Below are 22,954 nucleotides of genomic sequence, written 5' to 3'. Positions count from 1 at the left end.
GGCATCAGGCCAGCAAGGTGGCTCAGCATGTAAAGGATTGTGTCACCAAACCCGATGACCTTAGTTTAATCCATAGTATCCACATGGTGGAAGGAGAGAGCCAGCTCCCTCACATTGTCCTCTGACCTCTATGCATACACTGTGACATACACATCCTCCTCTGAAAAGATAAGTATAATAAACATTGTTTTAAATAGTATGGTGTTTGCATAGAACCTTCACTCATCCTCCTGTAGGCTCTAAATCATCTCTAGGTTACTAAAACACCCAACACAGCCCAAGTGCTGTGTAAACTATTATCATACTGCATTGTGTGAGGAACCAAGGCGGGTAAAAGCATCCATTCCCCAGATAGTCAAAGCTCTTATTTCTAGATATTTTCTCTCTGCAAATGAAGTGCCCTCAGGTATGGAACATAAATGCACAGGGGGCTGACTCTAAGGTAATGTGATAGATGGTATTATTTTACTGAAATGAAATTGCCAGAGTTGCATTTAACAACAGAGAGACATAAACTGTAATCCCGTTGTGTGGTGATGTGGTTTTATATTTTGATCTCAGGAATACCAATGTAGAAAATTCTTATTCTCATAAATAGACTGTAGAGAACAGATGAATAATGTCAGGTCTTTGATTGTTCAGGATAATCACACATCTGTCACCTAGCAATCCTCAAATGCTTGTTTAATGAAGGGGCACTTGACTCTGTGAGGCTCCCACACTTTCATGCATTCAGATGTGAATGTGTTCATCCATGTGCTCATCCATGTGTTCATCCAGAGGACTAGAATACAGCAGTAAACAAAGGTAGATCCAGTCCTGAGAGAGGACAGACAAGTCCAGGTCATCTCACAGACAAATGTAGAGCCACTGTGGCAGATGTTCTGAAGTACTAGGACATGGCTGTAGCAGAGCCCCAGCCAACCAGGGAGCCAGGAAGGGCTTTCCTGAGTGAACTGCCTATACTGAGCTCTGAAGGACGAGGAGAAGGAGACCAGGCAAGGGAGAGTTTTCCAGGAAAAGGAGACTTCTGGCCAAGCATCTATGAGAAAGAGATGTGGCACACTCAAGGAACTGAAAGGACTCTTGGTCAGATGGAAAGCCTCATGGGCTTTGGGAATGTGAAGGAAGGGTTTTATTCAGGATGGCATGACATCAGGTTCCTGTTTTAAAAGACTACCAAATTCAATTGAAAAGAGTCTGAAGGAAAGAGGGCTGGAAGCTGTAGCTGTAATACAGATGACATGTTATATTAGCCTGTTTTGCATTGCTATAATAAAACACTTGATGTAGGTTACTTTTTTCCTTTGCATAAAGCCACCAGCAATTCAATCCTGGGACTCTACCTGATGATGTTTGAATCCTAACCACTTCCCAGAATCACTTCTCTGCACAGGAATTTGATTGACTTTCCATCCTGTGAATATCTCACAAGAGGGATGAAATTTCAATGCGCGGGCCATTACAGAGTGAGGGAGACCAGCTCCCTCTTTCCCCCCCAGGGTACTCCTGTGGAGGGAGAAGTGAGAAATATGTATATAGAAATACAGAGGAGAAAGACAGAAACACAGGATAGCCTCAGGAGGACCTGGGTCCTAATCCACCAGCCTCTTCTGTCTCTGCTAAAGGGCTGTTAAAGGAATGCCAAGGGGTGGAGCAAAGACCTCCCTCCAGCACAGCTAAGTATAGACTATCCCAGACACCTGGTGACCATGCACGTGGTCCAACCATCCCCTAATGCAGCCCTGCTGTGTAAAGCAAGCTCAGCTCCCACAAGAGAGCACACTCAAACCATCCCCAAACTGTAGTGAAGACAGTGGCAGCTTAGACATGGGCAGAAGTGGGTGTTCCTAGGACTGATTCAGTAGGTAGGAACCCATAACATTTCCTAAGTATGTAATCATGGAACTAGAAGTACATCCATGTTGAAACCGAAAACATGGCAAATACTCATAGTGGATTGATTTATTTTTATATTTTTATTAGTGTGTGTGTGTGTGTGTGTGTGTGTGTGTGTACACGTACAGGTACATACATGTGTGTGCCATGGATGTGTGTGAGTGGAGGTCAGAGGACAACTTTTGGGATCCATTGTGGGATCCAGGGATTACATTGAGGTTATCAGTTCTATACAGCAAGTCATTTTATTTGCTGAGCTCTTATAACTTAAATTAACCTGTTTCTATTAATCTACTTTCTGCCATATGGCTTTTTACCTCTCCTCCATATTCTATACATCCAACTTCCTCAGTGTCTTGCTGGAATCTCCTGATTCTAACCCTGAGTTCTTCTCTCTGCCCGGAAATCCTGCCTATTCTCTCCTGCCTACCTATTGGTCATTCAGCTCTTTATTAAACCAATCAGATGCCTTAGGCAGGCAAGGTAAAACAGCAGCATGTCTTCACACGGTGTGATAAAATATCCCGTAGCAGTTCTCAGCCTTCTGAATGCTGCAACCTTTTAATACAACTCCTCATGTGGTGACCCCCAACCATAAAATTATTTGTATTGCTATTTCATAACTGTAATTTTGCTACTGTTATGAATCATAATGTTAAGTGTCTGATATGCAGGATATTTGATATGCAACTCCTGTGAAAAGGTCATTCCACTCCCCCAAGGAATTTCAACCCACAGGTTGAGAACCGCTGCCTTAGAGGGTATTATCAGCAGAGGCAGGATGTTGCATCTGTAAACAAGGCCACCATCACCAGCAAAGGGGAATGTTGTATCTATAGGCAAGGCCACCCTCACCATTGTGGTTGAGGGTTGCATCTGTAGACAAGGCCACTATCCCATTGAATAAATATAGTAAAAAAGTCATCAAGCTGGGCATAGCATCATGTTCTTTCAATCACAGCACTTGGGAGGCTGAGACAGAAAGCTGACTTGAACCCAGGAGTTCACAGCTAGCCTGGGCAACATAACAAGATGGTGTACCTGCCCCTCTCTACTCCCTTCCTACAAATTCAGTCTAAAGAAGTTAGTTTATCCATCTCCAGGAAATTTTTTGAAACATTTAGTTGATAAAAGTTTGGAAAACATCTAAGCCTGTCTAAGAAAATTAGTTTTTGGTTTTTTTTTGTTTTGTTTTCAGTAAGACTGAAACTTTTGTTTTGAGAGAGTCTACTGTAGCCCAAGCTGGTTCAAACTCCTTGTAGCCAAGGATGACCTTGAATGTCTGATCTTCTTACCTCTCCCTCCAAAGTCCTAGGATCAAAGCTGTGCTCCACCAAGTCCAGCCTAAGGCTGAATGTTTTAAGATTGAAGATCTTGACTGTCTAAGCCACTGCCATTGCTCTGGTGAAACATGTCCACAGTGCTCTGAAGCTTCTCTGTGCTGACTTCACACAGGCTTCTGTCTGCTGACTCTGTCATAAACACTGCAAAGCCTGCTAACAGGAATTATGACTGTATTGTATGTGTGCACTACTAAATTATAACCGCAAGCCTACACATCTCCAAGAAGCCCCGACTGTCAACACCCGGAGTGATTCACTGCTGAATCCCTGTCTTTCCCATCAGTATTCTCCTACCATTTGTCCATGTCCTTCTCTGTCTGACAAATGGAAGCAAACAGAACCCTCATATGGTGGACGGAGAGAACCACCTCCACAGAGTTGTCCTCTGCCATCCACATGTGCTTTGTGGCATGCACATGCCCCCACATACATCATACACACACAATAATACTAAATACAATTTAAAATGAAGGTGATGCCAGGGATGGTGAAATGGCCTTTAATCCCAGCACTTGGGAGGCAGGGACAGATTGGTCTCTGTGAGTTCAAGACCAACCTGGTCTATGTAGGGAGAACCTGTCTCAAAAAACAGTAAATAAATAAGTGAAGGTGGTATGTGCAGAGCTGGCAGAAGGGTGCTGGATTCTGAAGGTGGCAGTTTATTCAGACCCCAGATCCTGAACTTGGATTGCTGTTGACACAGATGCTATGCCTACATCCCTTATGGCCCTGCCATGGGCGGAATGCTGAGGACAGAATGGAGCACATGTCTGCTATCGTCATTGCTCTGTCCCCACTCATCACCCTTGGCTGTTTGTCTGGCTCTCTTCCATTCAGGCTTCAGGCCTCAGGCCTGCTCTAGGAAGCCAGGCCAGTCCTGTCCTTTGACCAATGTTTTCCACCAAAGTGAGGGATTCTGGGCTTTTTTGCAAAGTAGCATAACTCTTTATTTTTTTTAATTTTCATGAAATATATATATATATTTATATATATAATATATATAATTCAATATTTTTAGAGGGTAGGACTGTAGCCCAGTTTGTAGAGTGCTTGTCTAGCATACACGAAGCCTTGGATTGGATTTGGTCCCCAGCGCCACGTACACCGGGTAGGTGGAGGCGGGAAGATCATTACCTAGTGTCTGACATGAGCCTGGGCTGTGTGAGACTCTGTCTTTTTCTATTTGTTTGGTTGTTTTGGATGTTTGTTTATTTTGAGACAGGGTCTCTCTACATAGCCCTGGCTGTCCTGGAACTCACTATGTAGACCAGACTAGCCTCGAACTCACAGACATCCACTTGCCTTTGCCTCCAAAGTGCTGAGATTGAAGGCATGTGCTACCATGCCCAGGTGAAAACCTGTCTTAAAGAAAATAAAAATTACCAGGTGGTGGTAGCACATGCCTTTAATCCCAGTACTCTGGAGACAGAAGCAGGTGGATCTCTGAGTTCAAGGCCAGCCTGGTCTACAGAGTGAGTTCCATCTGGGACAGCCAGGGCTACACAGAAAAACTGTCTCAAAAAAAAAAGAAACAAAAAAAGATTGACATTTTTCTAGTTCCTAAGTGTACAGTTTAGTGGCACTGTGTCCTTTAGCGCCATTATGCAGCCATCCACAAGTGCAAGCTCTAGAACTTTTCATCTCCCTGCATTGAAAGTCTGTACTACTTAAATGCCACCTCTTCCGTCTTGACCCCATAATAATAAGTCAGCTTTCTGCCTCATGTATCTATCTGCTCTAGGTTCCTTACGCAGCTGGAGCCATGGTGTCTGTCCTTCTGCAACTGGCTGACTTCACACGCCCTGTGTCCAGGTTCATCCGGGCGACAGCATGTGTCAGAAGCCCCCTTTCAAGGGCCAAGCAGTATTGATATTGGATCATTTATTCCTTGTCATTCAGTTATACCCACCTTTTTGCTCCTGTAAAAGGTGCCACTGTGGATGTGGGTACCCAGATATCTGTCTGAATCCCGTTTTTGTTTGGTTGGGTTTTGTGGCTTTATTTATTTGTGTACTTACTGATTCAGCAGGGTTGGGGTTTACCCCAGAGCCTCACGCCTTCTAGGCAAGTACTCCTAACTGAGTGTCTCACAAGTCCCTGGTTCTGTCTTTTGGACATGCACCCAGAAATGGGCGTGCAATTCTGGTTTTGATTTTTTTTTCCTTGTTAGAATAGCTGTCTTTGCTTGCTATAGTCAGACTGCTGCAAATGGGGCCTGGCCTGTCTAGATGGTGCCTCCAGGGGTAGTCAGTGCAATAGTGCTTACTCTCCAGCCAAAGGCCTGGCCCAGGAGGATAGCAAACACTTGCTGAGGGAAGGATATTAGCCAGGGTGAGCATTTGTCCACAGATAACCAGAGTGAGTGCAAGGCCTTGGGTTGGATCCCAGCACTGCAAAGCCAACAGCCCAACCAATTCCTTTTAAAATAACTGCCTCAGTGTTTTCTGTAGTTCTTGATGACAGGCTCTTGAAAAGCTCTTTCGTACAAGCTGACCCATGGTAGACTTGCTATTTGGGCATGGTTCTAGCTCACATTGCTGGAAGCTCTCTGGACTGGGAAAACTTAGACTTTCTGTTAACTGTCTGACAACTGGGTCTATCTCTTCATGAAATCATGGAGGCAGTATAGATACAGTTCACAGATAAACCCTTAAACTTGTTTACTCTACCTGACCTTTTCTAGGCCTGCCAGCTAAAGGGAAATGTATTAATGCTTAAAAGTACACACCTTTAATCCCAGCACTCAGAAGGCAGGGGCAGACAGATCTCTGTGAGTTCGAGGCCAGCCTAGTCTAAAGAGTGAGTTCCAGGACAGCCAGGGATTCACAGAGAAACCCTGTCTCGAAGGAAAAAAAAAAAAAAAAAAAAAAAAAAAGTTTGCCAACAAAGTAGGAAGCCAAAAAGATGCCAAGCTTTCCTTGCCTCTGTGCTGCGGCTGTGAGAGCACAGGTGATGTAACTACATAGTAAAACGGCCAGGCATCTCTGAGGGAGAGCAGGAGAAGGAATCTAATTAATCTGCAAACTAATTAATGAGGCCTTCCCCAGTGCAGGCAACTGACAGGCAAAACTGAGAAGCACTAACACAGAAACAGAAGCCAGTACGAATAATGCTTCTCGGGTGGGCTATTTATTGCCTGCCTTTCTGTTGGTGTGTAGGTGTGTGTGAGCTGTGTACAGGTGCACTCATACATGCCACAGGGTGCATGGAGGTCAGGGGACAACGTCAGGTGTATGTCTTTGTCTTTCGCTATTCCAGACAGAATCTCTTGCTCACCACTGCACGTACCGGGCTAGTTTCTGGAGCTCTTCCTGTTTCCACCCCCTGTCTCCCACTGTGAGCACTGGATGACAGATGCTCTCACCCGGCTTTATCTGGGTTCTGGGAGATGTGAACTGAGGTCCTCACACTTGTGTGGCAAGCACGTTTACCTACCGAGCCATCTTCCCGGCCCTTATTTTGTCTTTTGAGACAGGCTCTCACCATGCCTCCCAAACCACCCTCAAACTCATGATCCTCCTGCCTCAGTCTCCCGAGCGCTAGGACACTCCTTGGGTTTTAAACAATCCATCTCTCTCTGTGAAATGCCTCATCTGTTTCGATCCTTGGCAGGAGTTGGCAGGAGATGAGTACCTGCTGTGTGAGATGTATTCTGTCCCCTGTGTTACAGACAGTATAACAAACTGCGAAACCTCCTGAAGGATGCTCGCCACGACTGTGTTCTCTTTGCTAACGAGTTCCAGCAGCACTGTTACCTCCCCCGGGACAAGGGGGAGGCCATGGAGAAGTGGCAGACCAGGTGCGCATCGGGTCACAGCACTCCTCATTGGGACCTTTTCTGTGTTCTTGTCTGTGCTCTTCGGAATTGCTCTGTACTGTACCAGAACATGGCAGCAGCTATTCTAGGACTGTGGTTAACACTGAAGTGTCAGCATTTCGATGTGTCATCTGAATATATAATTGTTAAAACTGGGATTGAGGAGATGGAGGTACCCAGCCTGAGACTGCCTAGACACACGGGCTGGAATGTCTACCAGCTGTACGGAAGGCTTAACTTTGATGCCTTAAGATAAAAAGATGACTTGCTCAATTGAATGTCCTGGGCCAGTCTCACTAAATGGAAACCGTTCTAGAAAATGCAGTAACTTAGTTTAGGTCTGCCCGAAAGCACCGTGTGAAGCAAGCGCTTAGATGGGGGTGTTTGCAGATGGTGGTTCCCCACAGCAGGAGCAGAAATGATGGCAGTAAGATGGGGGCTGTGAGGCTAATGTGGGAAAAGGAGGCTCAGTCAGGCCTGCTGGGACCTTGGAGGGGCCCTGTAGAGTACCTCACAAAGTGGCCCAAATGCAAGAGCCCAGGTTAATTGTGTGGTTACATCTTACATAATTGCCCCCTAAGTGTTAACTCCAAGGTTCCTTGGGGTGGAATGTAACTGCCCACAGGCCCTACAGAGAGGAATGCAGACACAAAACCTTCCAAGTTTGTGCACTTTTCCTGAGAATATGCTACACCCTGAACCCAGTTCTCCAGACCCAGACTTCAGCTCTCTAGGGGAAGATTCCAGGCATATCATGTGATTTCCATTCAGTCTTATTGGCTTACCAGCTTCAGCTGCTTGCAGCTGGCTTTTCTCCTAGCTAGAGACTATTCCTCATCTTTCATAGTGTTGCTGGTCATTTCCCATGTGCCTTGTAGCTCAGCTTCCAATTAGAAAGTGTTACCAAGTGACCGAGTCTGGAGTTTTTAAACAAAAGCAGGAAGTAAAAATACTTGCTCTGGGGACTGAACATCTAGAAAGAAGAGATGGGAGATGCTTTCTGATTCCTTTTGTTTCCCACAGAGGGCCCAGCCCCCAGTTATCTAGAGTAGATACCCAGGAAGTATTTGTTGTGTGAGGAAAGAACAAAAGGATGGATGGATGGATGGATGGATGGATGGATGGATGGATGGGTGGGTGGGTGGATGGGTGGGTGGGTGGGTGAGTGATTAGCTATATGGACACAAGATGACAGATAGGAACCAGTTGTGACATTCTGAATAGCAGCTGTGTTTGTGCCTGGGATGCTCACCACCCTTTGCTGTCCCAGGAGCATATACAACTCAGCTGTTTGGTACTATCACCACTGTGGGGACAGGATGCCCATCGTTATGGTGACAGAAGATGAAGAGGCCATTCAGCAGTATGGAAGTGAAACAGAAGGCGTGTTTGTAATTTCTTTCAAGGTATTTCCAGTGCTGTACGCACACACATTCAGTTCTTTTGTTTTTGGTTTTGTTGTTGTTGTTGTTTTGGGTTTTTTGAGACAGGGTTTCTCTAGCTGTCCTAGAACTCACTCTGTAGACCAGGTTGGCCTGCAACTCAAGAGCTCCTTCTGCCTTTGCCTCCTGAGTGCTGGGATAAAAGGCCTGTGCCACCACTGTCCAGTTTCTAACAGTGTCTGTAAAGCCACAGTCTAGATCCTTTGGCAACACAGATAAGAGAAAGTACGCTCCATACCTGTAATCCCAGTACTGGGATGGGATTGCCAGTCCTGAGGCAGGAGGCTCACTGAAGGTTTGAGTCCAGCGGAAGATACAGAGTGAGAGCCTGTCTCATTAAAAAAAAGGGGGGGGAGTGAATGGAGATTTTAATATGTTCTGTGTTGATTGCTAGAGAGGTGGCTTAGTTGTTTGGAGCATTTGTTGTTCTCGCAGAGGACCTGATTCTATTCCCAGCACTCACATGGCAATTAACTGTCTGACCTCTTCTGACTTCCTCAAGCACCAAGCATGCATGTGGTACACATACATACAGATAAGCAAAACACTCATATGCATAAAATAAATCTTAAAAAAAAAAGATGGTCCATAGCATTATTGGTGACCAGGTGGCCTTGACTTTAGAAAATTCAGGCTGACTCCTGAAACTATATGTAACAAAGAAGTCAAGAGCAACCCGGTTAGCCTCTGCTACCCATAAACTGTTTGTGTTCCATGTTGCATGTGTGGCGTGTATTATGGTGTGTGTGTGTGTGTGTGTATGTGTGTGTGTGTGTGTGTGTGTGTGTGTGTGTGAAAGGATGACTTTCAGAAGTGTGTGTGTGTGTTGGAGATTCAACCTAGGGCCTCACCATGCTAAGCACACACTACCACTGACCTATACCTCCAGCCTCTAGATGACAGTGGCAGGTTATAGTGGCTGCAAGTTAATACTAAAATTGCTAATGGTCTCTTGTTTTTACCTACAAAATGGTAGTTTTCTTTCCTCCTCATTAGCAATAATGGTTCCGTGTTACTGTGGCAAGTATAAATATGGTACTTAATAGTAATAGAGATAAGTCTATTATGTCTTTCAGTTCTTGCAACAACGTAATGAGGTAGGTCAGTATCCTATCTTACTAGTAAGAAAAATGAAGCAGGAGAAGCTGCCCACAGGCAGCTGGTACAAAATAGTAGAGCTGGGATTGGTGTCTAGACTCAGGCACCAAAGCTTTTAGCCACCATACTGAACTGCCTCCCAGATTATTTTTCTGACTGTCACACACAAAGGCAAACTATTTTTTGTTTTATTGGTTGGTTAGATTGTTGTTGTTGTTTTTCAAGACAGAGTTTCTCTGTGTAGCCCTGGATGTCCTGGAACTCACTCTGTAGAAGACTGGCCTCGAACTCAGAGATTCACCTGTCTTTGCCTCCCAGGTGCTGGGGTTAAAGGCATGGGCCACCACCGTGGTTGCAAACTATTTTAAAACCAATCTTCCAGATAGGCAGTAGTGGTGCATGCCTTCAATCCCAGCATTTGGGAGGCAGAGGCAGGCAGATCTCTGTGAGTTCGAGGCCAGCCTGGTCTACAGAGTGAGTCCCAGGACAGCCAGGCCTACACAGAGAAACCCTGTCTCAAAAAACAAACAAAAAACCCGGAAAAAAAAATCTTCCTCTTTTTCTTTCTTTCACCTCTGTCTCTGTCTGTCTGTCTGTCTGTCTGTTTCTCTCTCTCTCTCTCTCTCTCTCTCTCTCTCTCTCTCTCTCTCGTGTGTGTGTGTGTGTGTGTGTGTGTGTGTGTGTGTGTATTAGTATTGGGGGTTGAAAATATATATATATGGGGAGAGAATACTCTATATATATATAAAAATCTGATCCACCTCCAAGGCCTCATATATGCCAGACAGACCTCAGACTTCCTGGGTAGGTAAGGATGACCTGAACTTCTGATCTTTCCATTGAAAGTGGAGACTTTCAAGTGCTAGGATTACAGGTGTGCTCCACCACTCAGTTTATGTAGTGCTAGAGATCAAACCCAGGGCTTCACACATTCTAGGCAAGAATTCTACCAACTGCCACATCCCTAGCCCCTTAAAGCCAGTCTTGTATGTCAGCAACCCCTCCCTTTTCCCATTGGAATTGTGCATGCGGAAGAGTAGGGCCACTGGGAGTTGAGATGTGGCGTTATTTATATGAGGCTATCAGGTCACAGTCATGTCGTTTTATCAGTGTCAGTTGCTTCAGGCTGTCATAGCAACACCTCCTTTCTATCTCTTAAGTACCTTTTGAGAGATCGGGCTGACTGTTCATCTCTCCATAGCTCGCCTGTCTGTCCAGTTGGCCAATCAAATCTCCTGGATGATTGCATTTTCTGATGCAAAAACCCAGATGCACCCTCCAGTATCCCTGTCAGTTTATAGAACGCCCAGCTTCAATTTTGAATTGTAGATTCCATAAGGGTTCCCATGTGCATGTATTGCTAAAGATTTGCCAATAGAATTTTCTTGACTGTGCTATAAAAATGTGTTCAGGAGTGCTGGAGAATTCCAGGGGCGCCAGATATTAATGGCGGTGTCACTTGCTTTTTCTGTTGCAATACATCATGTCTTGTTCCTGCAGAGGACAGTTGACTAAAATTACATTTTTCTCCTTTTTTGAGAATTACTTTTCTTTGTAGTCCAGTAGTATAGGACAGTTTTATTTTGTAGAGCAGCTCTTGAGCAAACTGTGTGACCAAGGCCCATGGAGGTGAGTGATGGCAGGAAGAGAGAGACTGTCAAGTTCAAGTGAGAGGCAACCACAGAATTTTCTTCGGGGACTTGACGTTAGATGCAAAGAACCAAGATGATAAATTCTTCATGAAGAGGTTGTTTCCTGACAAAATGTGGTGTTGAGTGACACATGAACAGAGTTGCCATGTTGACATTGGTGTGTTGAGTGACACATGAACAGAGTTGCCATGCTGATGTTGGTGTGTTGAGTGACACACACATGAACGGAGTTGCCGTGCTGATGTTGGTGTGGACAGAACTTTTGAGAGGAAGAAGGGAAGAAAGGAAGTTGTCCAAACAGGATTGAAATTAACAGGAGAGATGTTGGCTTCCACATAAAGATGTTCGCTTTCCTTTGTAATGTGAGAAAAGGGAATGTATCTTAGCCTTAAAATGAGTTGAAATCACATGTAAGAAGGTAAGAATACATAATAGAAGATTTTTCCTCTCTGTTCTTTGTAGACCATCATGTTCAGAAGTGAGATACATAGAAAAACAAGTTGGTGTGTGTGTGTGTGTGTGTGTGTGTGTGTGTGTGTGTGTGTATGAGTGTGTGGGTGTGGGTGTTCACTATATGTGCAGGTATACACATGGAAACCAGAGGAGGATACTGGATGTCTTACTTTATTACTCTCTCTCTACCTTATTCCCTTGAGAATTTCTTTACTGACCCTGAAAGTAGATCATTGACCAGCAAGCCCCAGCAATCCTCCTGTCTGAGTCCTCACCCCCTCAACACAGGGTTACAGGCATATCTGAAGACAAGCCACACTTTTTATGTGGGTGCTGGGGCTTCACGCAAATGTTCTTACCCACGTAGCCGTCTGGTTTTGTAGTAGTGCTGGAGTGAAGAATCGGTATCCAGACATGTTTCTCTGTGCCTTTACCAAATGCAGAATTACTTGGACAACTTCTGGCCAGATTTAAAGGCTGCCCATGAGCTCTGTGACTCCATCCTGCAGTCTCGCCGGGAAAGGGAGAGTGAAAGTCAGGAAACCCATGGGAAGGAATACCCAGAACACCTTCCCCTGGAAGTCCTGGAGGCAGGCATCAAATCTGGACGCTACATCCAGGTGAGGGCGGCAATGAAGGGTAGGTGTCAGTAACAACCAGTGTGGTTCTGTTTCTCTTCTCAGCTTGCCTTCCATTCCAGGGCTCTGTCCACAAGATGGGCTCGAGTAAGCAGAGCTGCCCAGTTCAGGGCCGTTTGGGAGCCGTTTTTCCATAGTCCTTAACTGACTAGTTCCAGGCTGCCCAAGTGTCACACAAGTATAGGGGTAGCCCTCTGCCACTGGGAAAGAAATACATTTTTATATGAGGGTGTAGAGGTGGCTGGACCATCATCACATCTGTGATTCCCCAGAACCCAGAACCCAGAACCCAGGGGCTGTCAGGGTTTGGAGAAGGACTGGATACAGTAAGTAACTCCTCAGCCTTAATCATTTTACCCACATTCATTTCCTGTTTTCCCATCAGCTGTGTGCAGTCTTGTGTGTCCACCACAGTCAAGATTCAAAACTGCTCTGCTGAGGATTTTGTATTTCTCTCCCCGCCCCCCCCATGCCAGGGTTTCTCTGTATAACAGTCCTGGCTGTTCTAGAACTCTCTTTGTAGACCAGGCTGGCCTTGAACTCACAGAGATCCACCTACCTTTGGGATTAAAGGTTTGCGCCACCACGGCCAAGCACGGATTTTGCATTTATAACAAACAACTCAGAAGTCTCTTGTGGTGGCCGAAGCTTGAGTGTGCCATGCTGAAGTCCCTGCCGTAGTGTATGTAACGAGCGTGCCCTGCCCTTGGTGCAGCTGCAGAGTAGTTCAAGCTAGCATCATGTTCTCTCAAGAAAGGAGACTGTCGTGGTGAAGACAGGGATCACAGTCTGCTAAGAATGTGAAGATACTTTCATAACTTTTTAAAAACTGGGTCGAGAAAGAACTTAGTTCACACCAATTTTTGCTTGTGATTTTAGGGAATTCTGAACGTCAACAAGCACAGAGCTCAGATGGAAGCCTTTGTTCGCCTACAAGGAGCCAGCAGTAAGGACTCAGGTTCGGTACCAACCACATACATTTCCATACCGCTTTTTGAATTCTGACGTTATATGGTGAAGAAAGCAAGCTGAATTGTCATGCAGCCCTGGATACACTGGTATTTGTGGATTTTAGGGGGTTTCCCCCAGGTTTATTTTGTCTACAATTTAGGGAGAGTTAGTTCTAGGAATTGAACCTAGGGCTTTGCTTATGCTATTTGTCTATGATTTCTGACTTTATTTTGTAATTCTTTAAAAAAAAATTTAAGCTGGGAATGATGGCACATGCCTTTAATTCCAGCACCTGGAAGGCAGAGGCAGGCTCTCAGTGAGTTTAAGGCTAGCCTGATCTACAAAAAGAGTTCCAGGGCAGCCAGGGCTACAGGGAGAGACCCTATCTCAAAAAAATTAAACAGATTAAGGTAACTTAATGAGCATGTGATACTGTACATATCCACGGATACAGGGGACACTGCACAGCTGTCACCCCAAACATTCCAGAGCCTCTGTTTTACATGTGGTTGTCACCCACTATAGTCAGGATCTTACTGTGCTATGGATTTTAGAGTATTCCTCCCGGGCAGCTGGCGCCCTGTCTCTGGTTTCTTCCAGTACGCTTAAACTGCCACACGGGAAGGAGGCAGCCTCTCTAAGGTCCCACTGCTAACCGGTGTAGCTAAGCTTACAGCCCAGGCTGTGATGTAAGCATTCCTCTGTTCTGCCTCTGGGTGCTCTCCTGTGATCACATTTCAGGCAGACTAGGGGAAAGAAAGAATAAAATTTCGAAAACTAAAAGGAAGAAGAAAGCTTGACGGTGAAAATGGGTGGCTGGGTTGAAGGAGGCCAAGTAAGAGCGGCTCCCAGGGCTTTTGTTCACCAGCCCCTCTTCAGGTTTGCGTCCCGGAGTGTGGTTTATCTGCGTGCTGACCGCTCCTTTGACCACGCAAGGCCCTGAAAGAACTGAGCAGAATTCCAGTGTTGGCTCACAGTGACATGCAGGAGAGCAGTGCCTACTTTGAGAGGCGATGGGAGAGGGAAGGACTCAAACCACATAGCAGGGAGGGAGAAGAGTGGTCATTCTGCACTATGTCCCCATGTGAGGCTGCCAGCAAAATAAATAAAAGTAGAGAACTACACAGGGAGATACTTTTAAAGAAACTGATGAAGCGGGCCTTGTATAGCACATTATCCAGAGTGGCATGGGAGTAGTTAGTTTACCCCCAGCCTGCAGAACACAAGAAGTTTAAGCCAAGCATGGTGGCACCTCTAACCCCAGAGCTCAGTGGACTGAGGCAGAAGGGTCACAAGTCTGAGGCCAACCTGATCTACACAGAAAGAAAGAGAAGAAAGAAGCTGTTTAACTCCCCTTTCGAAGGAAGAAATTTGTTTTGGAGTGCGTGTGTGCGTGCATGCGTGTATGTGTGTGTTCGTTCTAAAGGAACATAACTAAAAGAGCAGATGTATATATTAAAAAGGGACTTATTAGATTGGCTTACACACATGGTCCAGGTAATCCAACAATATCTGACTCACACTGGAGAGCCTGAGAATCCAGTCGCTGCTCCATTCGTGAGCTGATTGTCTCAGCAGTCCTGACCTGGTACTGGAGGCCTGGAGGATTCCTGGAGAGCTGATGGTCTTCTGTCTACATTGGAAGCCTGAATAAGTTAGTTCTGATACCAGTGAGAGATGCTGCAACAACGGGACAGCTGGACTTGCCATCCTAGGTGAAGGCAGCAGGCAAAAGCAAATCCATGTCCTTTTATCTGGGTTCCCACCAGAAAGTGCCACCCACATTTAAGATGGGTCTTCCTGCTTCAAATAATCTGATCAAGGAAATCCCTCACAGGACTATCCCACTGCTTATGTTTTAGTTGATTTCAGAAGCAATCAAGTTGACAACCAAGGTTCCGAGAGAGAGAGAGAGAGAGAGAGAGAGAGAGAGAGAGAGAGAGAGAGAGAGAGGTGTGAGCATGGGTATACAGGTGCACTTACCATTATATGCACTTATGGAGGCCAGGGTTTGATGTTAAGTATCTCCCTGTGTAGTTCTCTACTTTTATTTGTTTGGAGTGTGTGTGTATGTATGTGTGTACACACGCATGTGCACGCACAACTGGCTTTATGTGAGTGCTGGGGTTCTGAACTCAGATTGTCATGCTTACAAGGCAGGCTGAGCCATCTTTCCAGCCTCCTCCACCTTAATTTTGAGACAGGATCTCTCACTGAATGTGAAGCTTGCTCCTCTGGCTAGACAGACTGGCCAGTGGGCTCCCAAGCTCCTCCTGGCTCCAGCCCACTAAGTGCATGAGTTGCAGATATGCACCACTGCGCCTGGCTTTTTACATGGTTGCTGGAGATCCAATTCAGATCCTCACGCTTGTGTGGCGAGTGCTTCACCCTCTGAGCTGTCTCTCCAGCCCCAGCACTGTGCTGATTGGACCTGAGGCACAGGCCATCTGAAATGGCTCCTGGTGTGGCAGCCATTGACTCGGCTTCTCCGTGCTGCACACACAGGCTTGCTCAGCGACATCCTCATCCATGGTACGAAGGCTCGGAACCGCTCCATCCATGGAGATGTGGTGGTGGTGGAGCTGCTCCCCAAAAACGAGTGGAAAGGAAGAACTGCTGCCCTGTGTGAGAATGACAGTGAAGACAAGGCCTCAGGCGAGTCCCCAAGCGAGCCCATGCCCACAGGTGAGCCACCGGGAAGCACGATCCTGCCCGGAGTTTGTTTGTTTAATGGAAATTGTGTGTGTTCATCGGGTGTACTGTGATGTTTTGATAGAGGTAGACGTTGTTGAATGGCTTAATCCAGCTAATTAACATATGTGTCACCTCACATATCATGTTTTTAAAAAGTAATCTTTTATTTATGTGTAGGAGCATTTTGCCGGTGCATGTATGTCTGTGATTGTCTGGTGCCCACTGAGGCTAGAATAGGTGTTGGATGCCCTGGAATTGGGATTATAGATGGTTATGAGCCACCATGTGGGTGCTGGGAATTAAACCTAGATCCTCTGTAAGAGCAGCCAGTGCTATTAACCACTGAGCATTCTCTCCAGCCCCTAAAAATGATCTTTTTATGTATATGATGTGCCTGTGTGTTCATGATCATGAGTGCTGGTACGCATGCTATGGCATGCATGTAGAAGTCAGAGAACAGCCTCTGATGTTGTTCTGCTTCTGCCTGTTGAAGAAGGCTACCTGGCCTTACATGAGTTCTGGGGATTCGAACTCAGGTCCTCATACTTGTGTGGCAGTGCTTTTATTCACCAAGCCATCTCTCTAGCCACCTCATCCTCCTTGTGTATGTGTGATGAGAACAACTTGCAGTCTGCTCTTCTAGTGATTTGTGAGACTACAAAGCATTGCTGTTAGGAAAATAACACGTGGTCTCTACATCATCAGCTTCCCGTCTCTGCGATCTATTTCATTGTCGTTGTTGGTTTTAATGGTGGGGATTGAACCTAGGACCTCAGACATGCTGAACATGGGCTCCACCCCTTATCCACCCTCAGTTCCTCCACAGGTTGATTTATTTGTTTTGCTTATTTCTGTTTGTTGGTTTTGTTGTTTTGTTTTGTTTTTCAAGACAGGGTTTCTCTTGTTTGGATGTCCTAGAGCTTGCTCTGTAGACCAGGCTGGCCTGGAACTCAGAGATCCACCTGCCTCTGTCTCCCGAGTGCTGGAAAGAAAGGCGTGTGCCACCATCGTCCAGCTTGTTTTGTTTCTTTTGAGACAGGGTCTCATGTAGCCCAGGGTGGCCTCAAACTCACTGTTCAAGGATGACCTTGATCCTCCTGTCTCCACCTCCACAGCACTAGGATTATAAGTATACAGCACCATACCTGGCCTCTCTGCAGGTTTATTTTAACTTCTTCAGTACCCAAAGAAACAAAAAGCCCTTCTGGGCATTGTGTGGTTTCCAGCTACCGCCTCTTTTCTCTGCCTCAGTTTGTGATGCTGTTTTCCTCCACATTCTCTCTCCTTGCTTTCTGAAGGGTCTCTCTCACATGCAGTCTGACTCTCCTCTCTACTCCTCTACATCTACTTGTATCCATTTCCACAGGGCCCTCCTGCCCAAATGCGGGTCACTTCCTTGTGCCCGTTGTCATAGGGTGTGAACCACTCATGAGTGTGATGCTTTGTGGACTTCAGGAGCCCAGGCTCCCTCACCCTGCTGCCCTCCTGGCTGCCCATCTCCACTTCTCTTCTGGATCTTCTCTTCCTACTGCTTTGTGGGTGTGCAGTGCTCTGCTCTGGACTTTCTGTTCCATGCACCTTCTAGACTCTTCAGTCTTTGACCTGTGTCTCCAGCCAGTTTCTTTACCTCCGGTTGCCTTTATGGTGTCTTCCCCTGAATGTCCAGTGGACATCTCAGCCTAAAGATGCCTCAGGAGACTCCTGACTTCTGCCCCAGGCCTGCTTTCCCTGCAGCATTCCTCATCTCAGTAAACTGAAAATTCATTCTTACTTGGGCCACCCAAAAGACTACAATTGTCCTAGACTTATTTTTTTTTTCACACATCCACAGATCCTGTCGGCTCTAACTGTGGCATATGGCCTGAATCTAGTGACTCCCCAAGCTTGCACCACACCTCTGTAGGGTCAGGCCTCTCTCAGGTACCCTGTGGCAAGACCATCACATCAGCCTCTCAGCACTCTCTCAGTAGTCCTTCAAAAAGGGAGTTGACCGGCAGACGGCTGGGTTAGCAGGTGCATGCAATGAGGAGGAGCTGAGTTCGTTACTGAAACCTCACGTTTGTAAAATAGGCATAGTGGCATGTGCTTGTAATCACAGCACTGGGGAGGTGAAGACAGGAGGATCCCTGGGACTTCCTGGCCAGCCAGCTTAGCCTAAGGTGGGGCTTCAGGCCAATAAGAGAGAGACTTCATCTCAAAAGTCCAGGTTATTAGTTCCCAAAGAATGACATCTGAACACACACACACACACACACACACACACACACACACACACACACACACGAAAAATTGTGAAAGAAAAGAAAAAGTACTGGTAGCTACTGTGCTTGTCTTTTCTTGGCTTCAGTGCTGTGAGGTAGACTTAGGATGTGTGTTCTTTGCTGTGTCCACTGGACCAAGCGAGTGGAGTTGTTGAGAGAACACAGGTGCCCATGGAAGTGCATAGCAGAGGGCAAGGGTTAAAGACAAGTGAAAAGCCAGGCATGGAGGTGCACACCTTCAATCCCAGCATTGGGAGGCAGAGGCAGGCGGATCTGAGTTCGAGGCCAGCCTGGTCTACAGAGTAAGTTCCAGGACAGCCAGGGTTACATAGAGAGACCGTGTCTCAAAAAACAAACAAAAGACAAGTGAGATGTCCCCAAAAAAACATTGAACAGAGCTGGGCATGGTGGCACATGCCTTTAACTAGCATTTGAGAAGCAGAGTTCTGATGGGGTTCAAGGCCAGTCTGGTTTCCATAATGAGTTCCAAGATAGCCAGATTTATTAAAAAAAAAAACAGTGAATAAGTAAGTAAGGCAGGAGTGAAAACCATTGGCTTTGCCCAAGGTACCCAATCCCGAGGGCAGAAGAGAAGATGGGACAGGTTCCGGTGTCATGCTGGGCTCTGCAGAGAAAGGAAGTGTTGATGACGGTTGTTATTGTTGTTTTGTTTGAGACAGGGTTTCTCTGTATATCGGCCCTGGCTGTCCTGGAACTCACTCTGTAGACCAGACTGTCCTGGAACTCACAGAGATCCTCCTGCCTCCACCTCCCTAGTGCTGGGATTAAAGGTGTGAACTACTACTCCCAGCTGACAATTTTTTAAAGTTATTCTTCTTTTTTAAAAATTCATATTTATCCAGGTGGTGGTGGTGCACGACTTTAATCCCAGTGCTCAGGAAGCAGAAGCAGGCAGATCTCTTTGAGTTCGAGGACAGCCTGGTCTACAGAGTGAACTTCAGGACAGCTAGGGCTATTACACAGAGAAACTGTCTCAGGGGAAGTAATTCACGTTTAAAGTGCTAGGAAGGCAGGTCTGTAAACTCCTCTGGGCTGTGTGGAGGAGCCTGAGAGCGGGAAATGCACCGCTCACTCCCTTGCTGCTGTTCTCTCCCATCCCGAGAGGAGATAACTAACCAGTCGGTGCTGTTATGTTCTGTCTTCCTGAAGGTCGAGTAGTGGGCATCCTTCAAAAGAACTGGCGAGATTATGTGGTGACATTTCCATCCAAAGAAGAGGTCCAGTATCAGGGCAAAAATGCTCAGAAGATCCTAGTCACACCCTGGGATTACAGAATCCCCAAAATCCGCATCAGCACTCAGCAAGCAGAGGCCCTCCAGGTAGCTCCTGCGGCACACTGTTCAACCTGTCTTTGCTGGCTTTTGAACAGCACCAGGAAGCATTGTTAATTCCTTTGAATAAGAGAAAATAAATTATTGATGGTATCTGGCACTCTGAGGTACTGTTTTTAAACATTCTAAATATATAAGAACCATCCTTTAAGTAGTCCATGGTTAATAAATGAAGGCCAGAGAGAAGTTGTCCTAGAAAGAGCTGTGTAGGACAAGCTGAGTGAACATACATTATCCTGCTGTCCAACCCAGAAACTTTCAATACATACAGTTTGCCAACACTAACAAGCTTCCTTCCAGGGAAAGATACAGAAATATGATCCGAGCGTCCTGCAGGGATGATATAGTAGACTTCACGGATCGATTATCTGTATAGGACTGGAGTGCCAGAGAGAAGGCATGAACAAGAAGGGCAGATACTAACTTTACTTGGTACAGAGAGTGGAGGCAATTCCTAACTTAATTTGCCTAGTGTTTTCCAGTTTGTAAATGAGACTAAAGTCGAATGTCCCCAGCCCTTTCCTGGTCATTATACCTTTGCCTCTGAAAGCTTTCTGCAGACTCTCAAGCCAGTTAGGACTATTGCACTTGCCATTTCCAGGGTGTCTGGAGTTTCTGGGCAGTAGAGAGGTCCAGCTTATATGGATATCGTCTTTCCTGCCAAGGAGCATCTTAAGACTAAAAAGAAATTAGAAAGTAATTCCCACACTGGAAATTGAGACTGTTTTATTTATTTATTTATTTATTTATTTACTTATTTATTTACTTATTTATTTACTTAAGACTTATTTTATTTTTAATCACATGTGTGTGGATGTGTACACATGAATGCAGGTGCCCAACAAGCCAGAAGTGAGTGTCAGGTCTCCTGGCATTGGAGTTATAGGGGATTGTGAGCTGCCTGATGTGGGTGCTAGGGAAAAACCCAGGTCCTCTGGTAGAGATGCTTGTAACCACTGAGCCATCTCTCCAGTTCCCAAGACTATTGTTTTAAAACTTAATTAAGACCCTACATTATTGGGTTGTACCCCTTGTGTTTGAAGTGTTAACTAAAATGTGTTAGAATTGGCTTTCTTTAACGGACTAAAATTTCTGTCCCAATTGTTTGAAGGAGAGAGGTAATGCCTCCCTTCAAAGCATCGCCAAGCATTTGTATACCATCTGGCCATTCAGAAGAGTGGCAAGAAAAACCAGAAAGCAAAAATAAGCTCCTGCAAGCCACAGTTTGCAAACTGGCCTGTCTTTGGTCTCTGTACTGTTTATCTGGTTAGTTTTGCTGCTTCAAATTGAACCACTTACGTCTAGCTTTGGCTCACTGTATTTTTTTTTCCCTTTGTATAGGACTTCAGGGTGGTTGTGCGAATTGATTCCTGGGAGACAACATCAGTGTATCCAAATGGACACTTTGTGCGTGTTTTAGGGAGAATCGGTGATCTGGAAGGGGAGATTGCAACCATCCTGGTAGAGAACAGTATTTCTGTTGTCCCCTTCTCTGAAGCCCAGGTCAGATTTCTCTTAGATCTTTGGTCCAGAATACATTTCTCTCTGCTTTTGTTGCTGTTTCATCATGGAAAAAGAAAAATCCTGTGTGTGTGTATGTGTGTGTGTGTGTGTGTGTGTGTGTGTGTGTGTGTGTAAATTTAATTGTGCATGCAATATGGAGGCCAGAGGGCAACATCTAGCACCTTGATCACTCTCCACCTTATTTTATTTATTTATGTATATATGTATCTATGTGTGTGTATTCACATGGGTAGCCAGCACAGGATATTGGATCCCCTGGACCTGGCTGTTGTATGCTGACATGGGACTCAAACTCGGGTCCTCTGGAAAAGCAGCAAATGCTCTTAATTGCTGAGCTATTTCTCCAGCCCTTCCACCTCATTTTTTGAGACAGAATCTCTCACTGAATATGGAACTCACTAAATCAGGGAGGCTGGGGGCCGTGAAGCCCCAGAGATCTTCTTGGCTCTACACAAGGCTACAATCCTCAGCACAAGGATTACAGGTGTGCACTGATGCTCCCAGCTTTTACCTGGGAGCTAGGGACCCAGACTCGGGGCCTCATGTTTGTGTGGTAACCCTTTACTCACTGAGCCTTCTCTCCATCCCTGAAAAACCTTCATACTATGTAACAACCAGCTGTCTAAAGCCACAGCTAATTAGGAACAAAGTCTCACCCCTCCCAATTCTGCACTCGGCCAAACTAAGTCAACTCCAAGAACAGACTGAGTTTCCTAAGCCTCACTGCTCTCAAAATTGTATATTTTCAGATATGCTTAAAATGATACGTCAGGGTCTTATAGTCAGTGCACATCCCCAACCCTCCTCTTCTACTGTCACCTCCTCCTCCTCCACTATCACCTCCTCCTCCTCCACTATCACCTCCTCCTCCTCCACTATCACCTCCTCCTCCTCCACTATCACCTCCTCCTCCACTATCACCTCCTCCTCCTCTACTATCACCTCCTCCTCCTCTACTATCACCTCCTCCTCCACTATCACCTCCTCCTCCTCCACTATCACCTCCTCCTCCTCCACTATCACCTCCTCCTCCTCTACTATCACCTCCTCCTCCACTATCACCCCCTCCTCCACTATCACCTCCTCCTCCACTATCACCTCCTCCTCCTCCACTATCACCCCCTCCTCCACTATCACCTCCTCCTCCTCCACTATCACCTCCTCTTCCTCCACTATCACCTCCTCCTCCTCCACTATCACCTCCTCCTCCTCCACTATCACCTCCTCCTCCACTATCACCTCCTCCTCCTCTACTATCACCTCCTCCTCCTCCACTATCACCCCCTCCTCCACTATCACCTCCTCTTCCTCCACTATCACCTCCTCCTCCTCCACTATCACCTCCTCCTCCTCCACTATCACCTCCTCCTCCACTATCACCTCCTCTTCCTCCACTATCACCTCCTCCTCCTCCACTATCACCTCCTCCTCCACTATCACCTCCTCCTCCTCCACTATCACCTCCTCCTCCTCCACTATCACCTCCTCCTCCTCTACTATCACCCCCTCCTCCTCCACTATCAACTCCTCCTCCTCCACTATCACCTCCTCTTCCTCCACTATCACCTCCTCCTCCTCATCATCACCTATCACCTCCTCCTCCACTATCACCTCCTCCTCCACTATCACCTCCTCCTCCACTATCACCTCCTCCTCCTCCACTATCACCTCCTCCTCCACTATCACCTCCTCCTCCTCCTCCTCCACTATCACCTCCTCCTCCACTATCACCCCCTCCTCCTCCTCCACTATCACCTCCTCCTCCTCCACTATCACCTCCTCCTCCTCCACTATCACCTCCTCCTCCTCCACTATCACCTCCTCCTCCTC

General features: G+C 46.2%; 1 protein-coding gene across 2 annotated transcripts in view; it reads left to right on the top strand.

Moving 5' to 3' along the window:
* The window catches only part of Dis3l (DIS3 like exosome 3'-5' exoribonuclease), a 39,956-nt gene that overhangs the window by 4,352 nt on the left and 12,650 nt on the right, over nucleotides 1-22,954 (top strand). The window contains exons 3-9 of one of the 2 annotated variants that reach the window (XM_059268099.1): nucleotides 6,913-7,041; nucleotides 8,330-8,465; nucleotides 12,148-12,324; nucleotides 13,222-13,300; nucleotides 15,799-15,978; nucleotides 19,419-19,588; nucleotides 20,942-21,103. In XM_059268099.1, the coding sequence (XP_059124082.1) occupies nucleotides 6,913-7,041; nucleotides 8,330-8,465; nucleotides 12,148-12,324; nucleotides 13,222-13,300; nucleotides 15,799-15,978; nucleotides 19,419-19,588; nucleotides 20,942-21,103 (1,033 nt within the window). Of the gene's footprint in view, nucleotides 1-6,912; nucleotides 7,042-8,329; nucleotides 8,466-12,147; nucleotides 12,325-13,221; nucleotides 13,301-15,798; nucleotides 15,979-19,418; nucleotides 19,589-20,941; nucleotides 21,104-22,954 lie in introns of those variants that run through there. The other variant, XM_059268100.1, reaches the window with a different exon arrangement.

This window comes from Peromyscus eremicus, chromosome 7 (assembly GCF_949786415.1).
Source record: "Peromyscus eremicus chromosome 7, PerEre_H2_v1, whole genome shotgun sequence".
NCBI lineage: Eukaryota > Metazoa > Chordata > Mammalia > Rodentia > Cricetidae > Peromyscus > Peromyscus eremicus.
The sequence above is the reverse complement of the archived record's forward strand: the minus strand, read 5'-3'. Positions and strand labels throughout refer to the sequence as shown.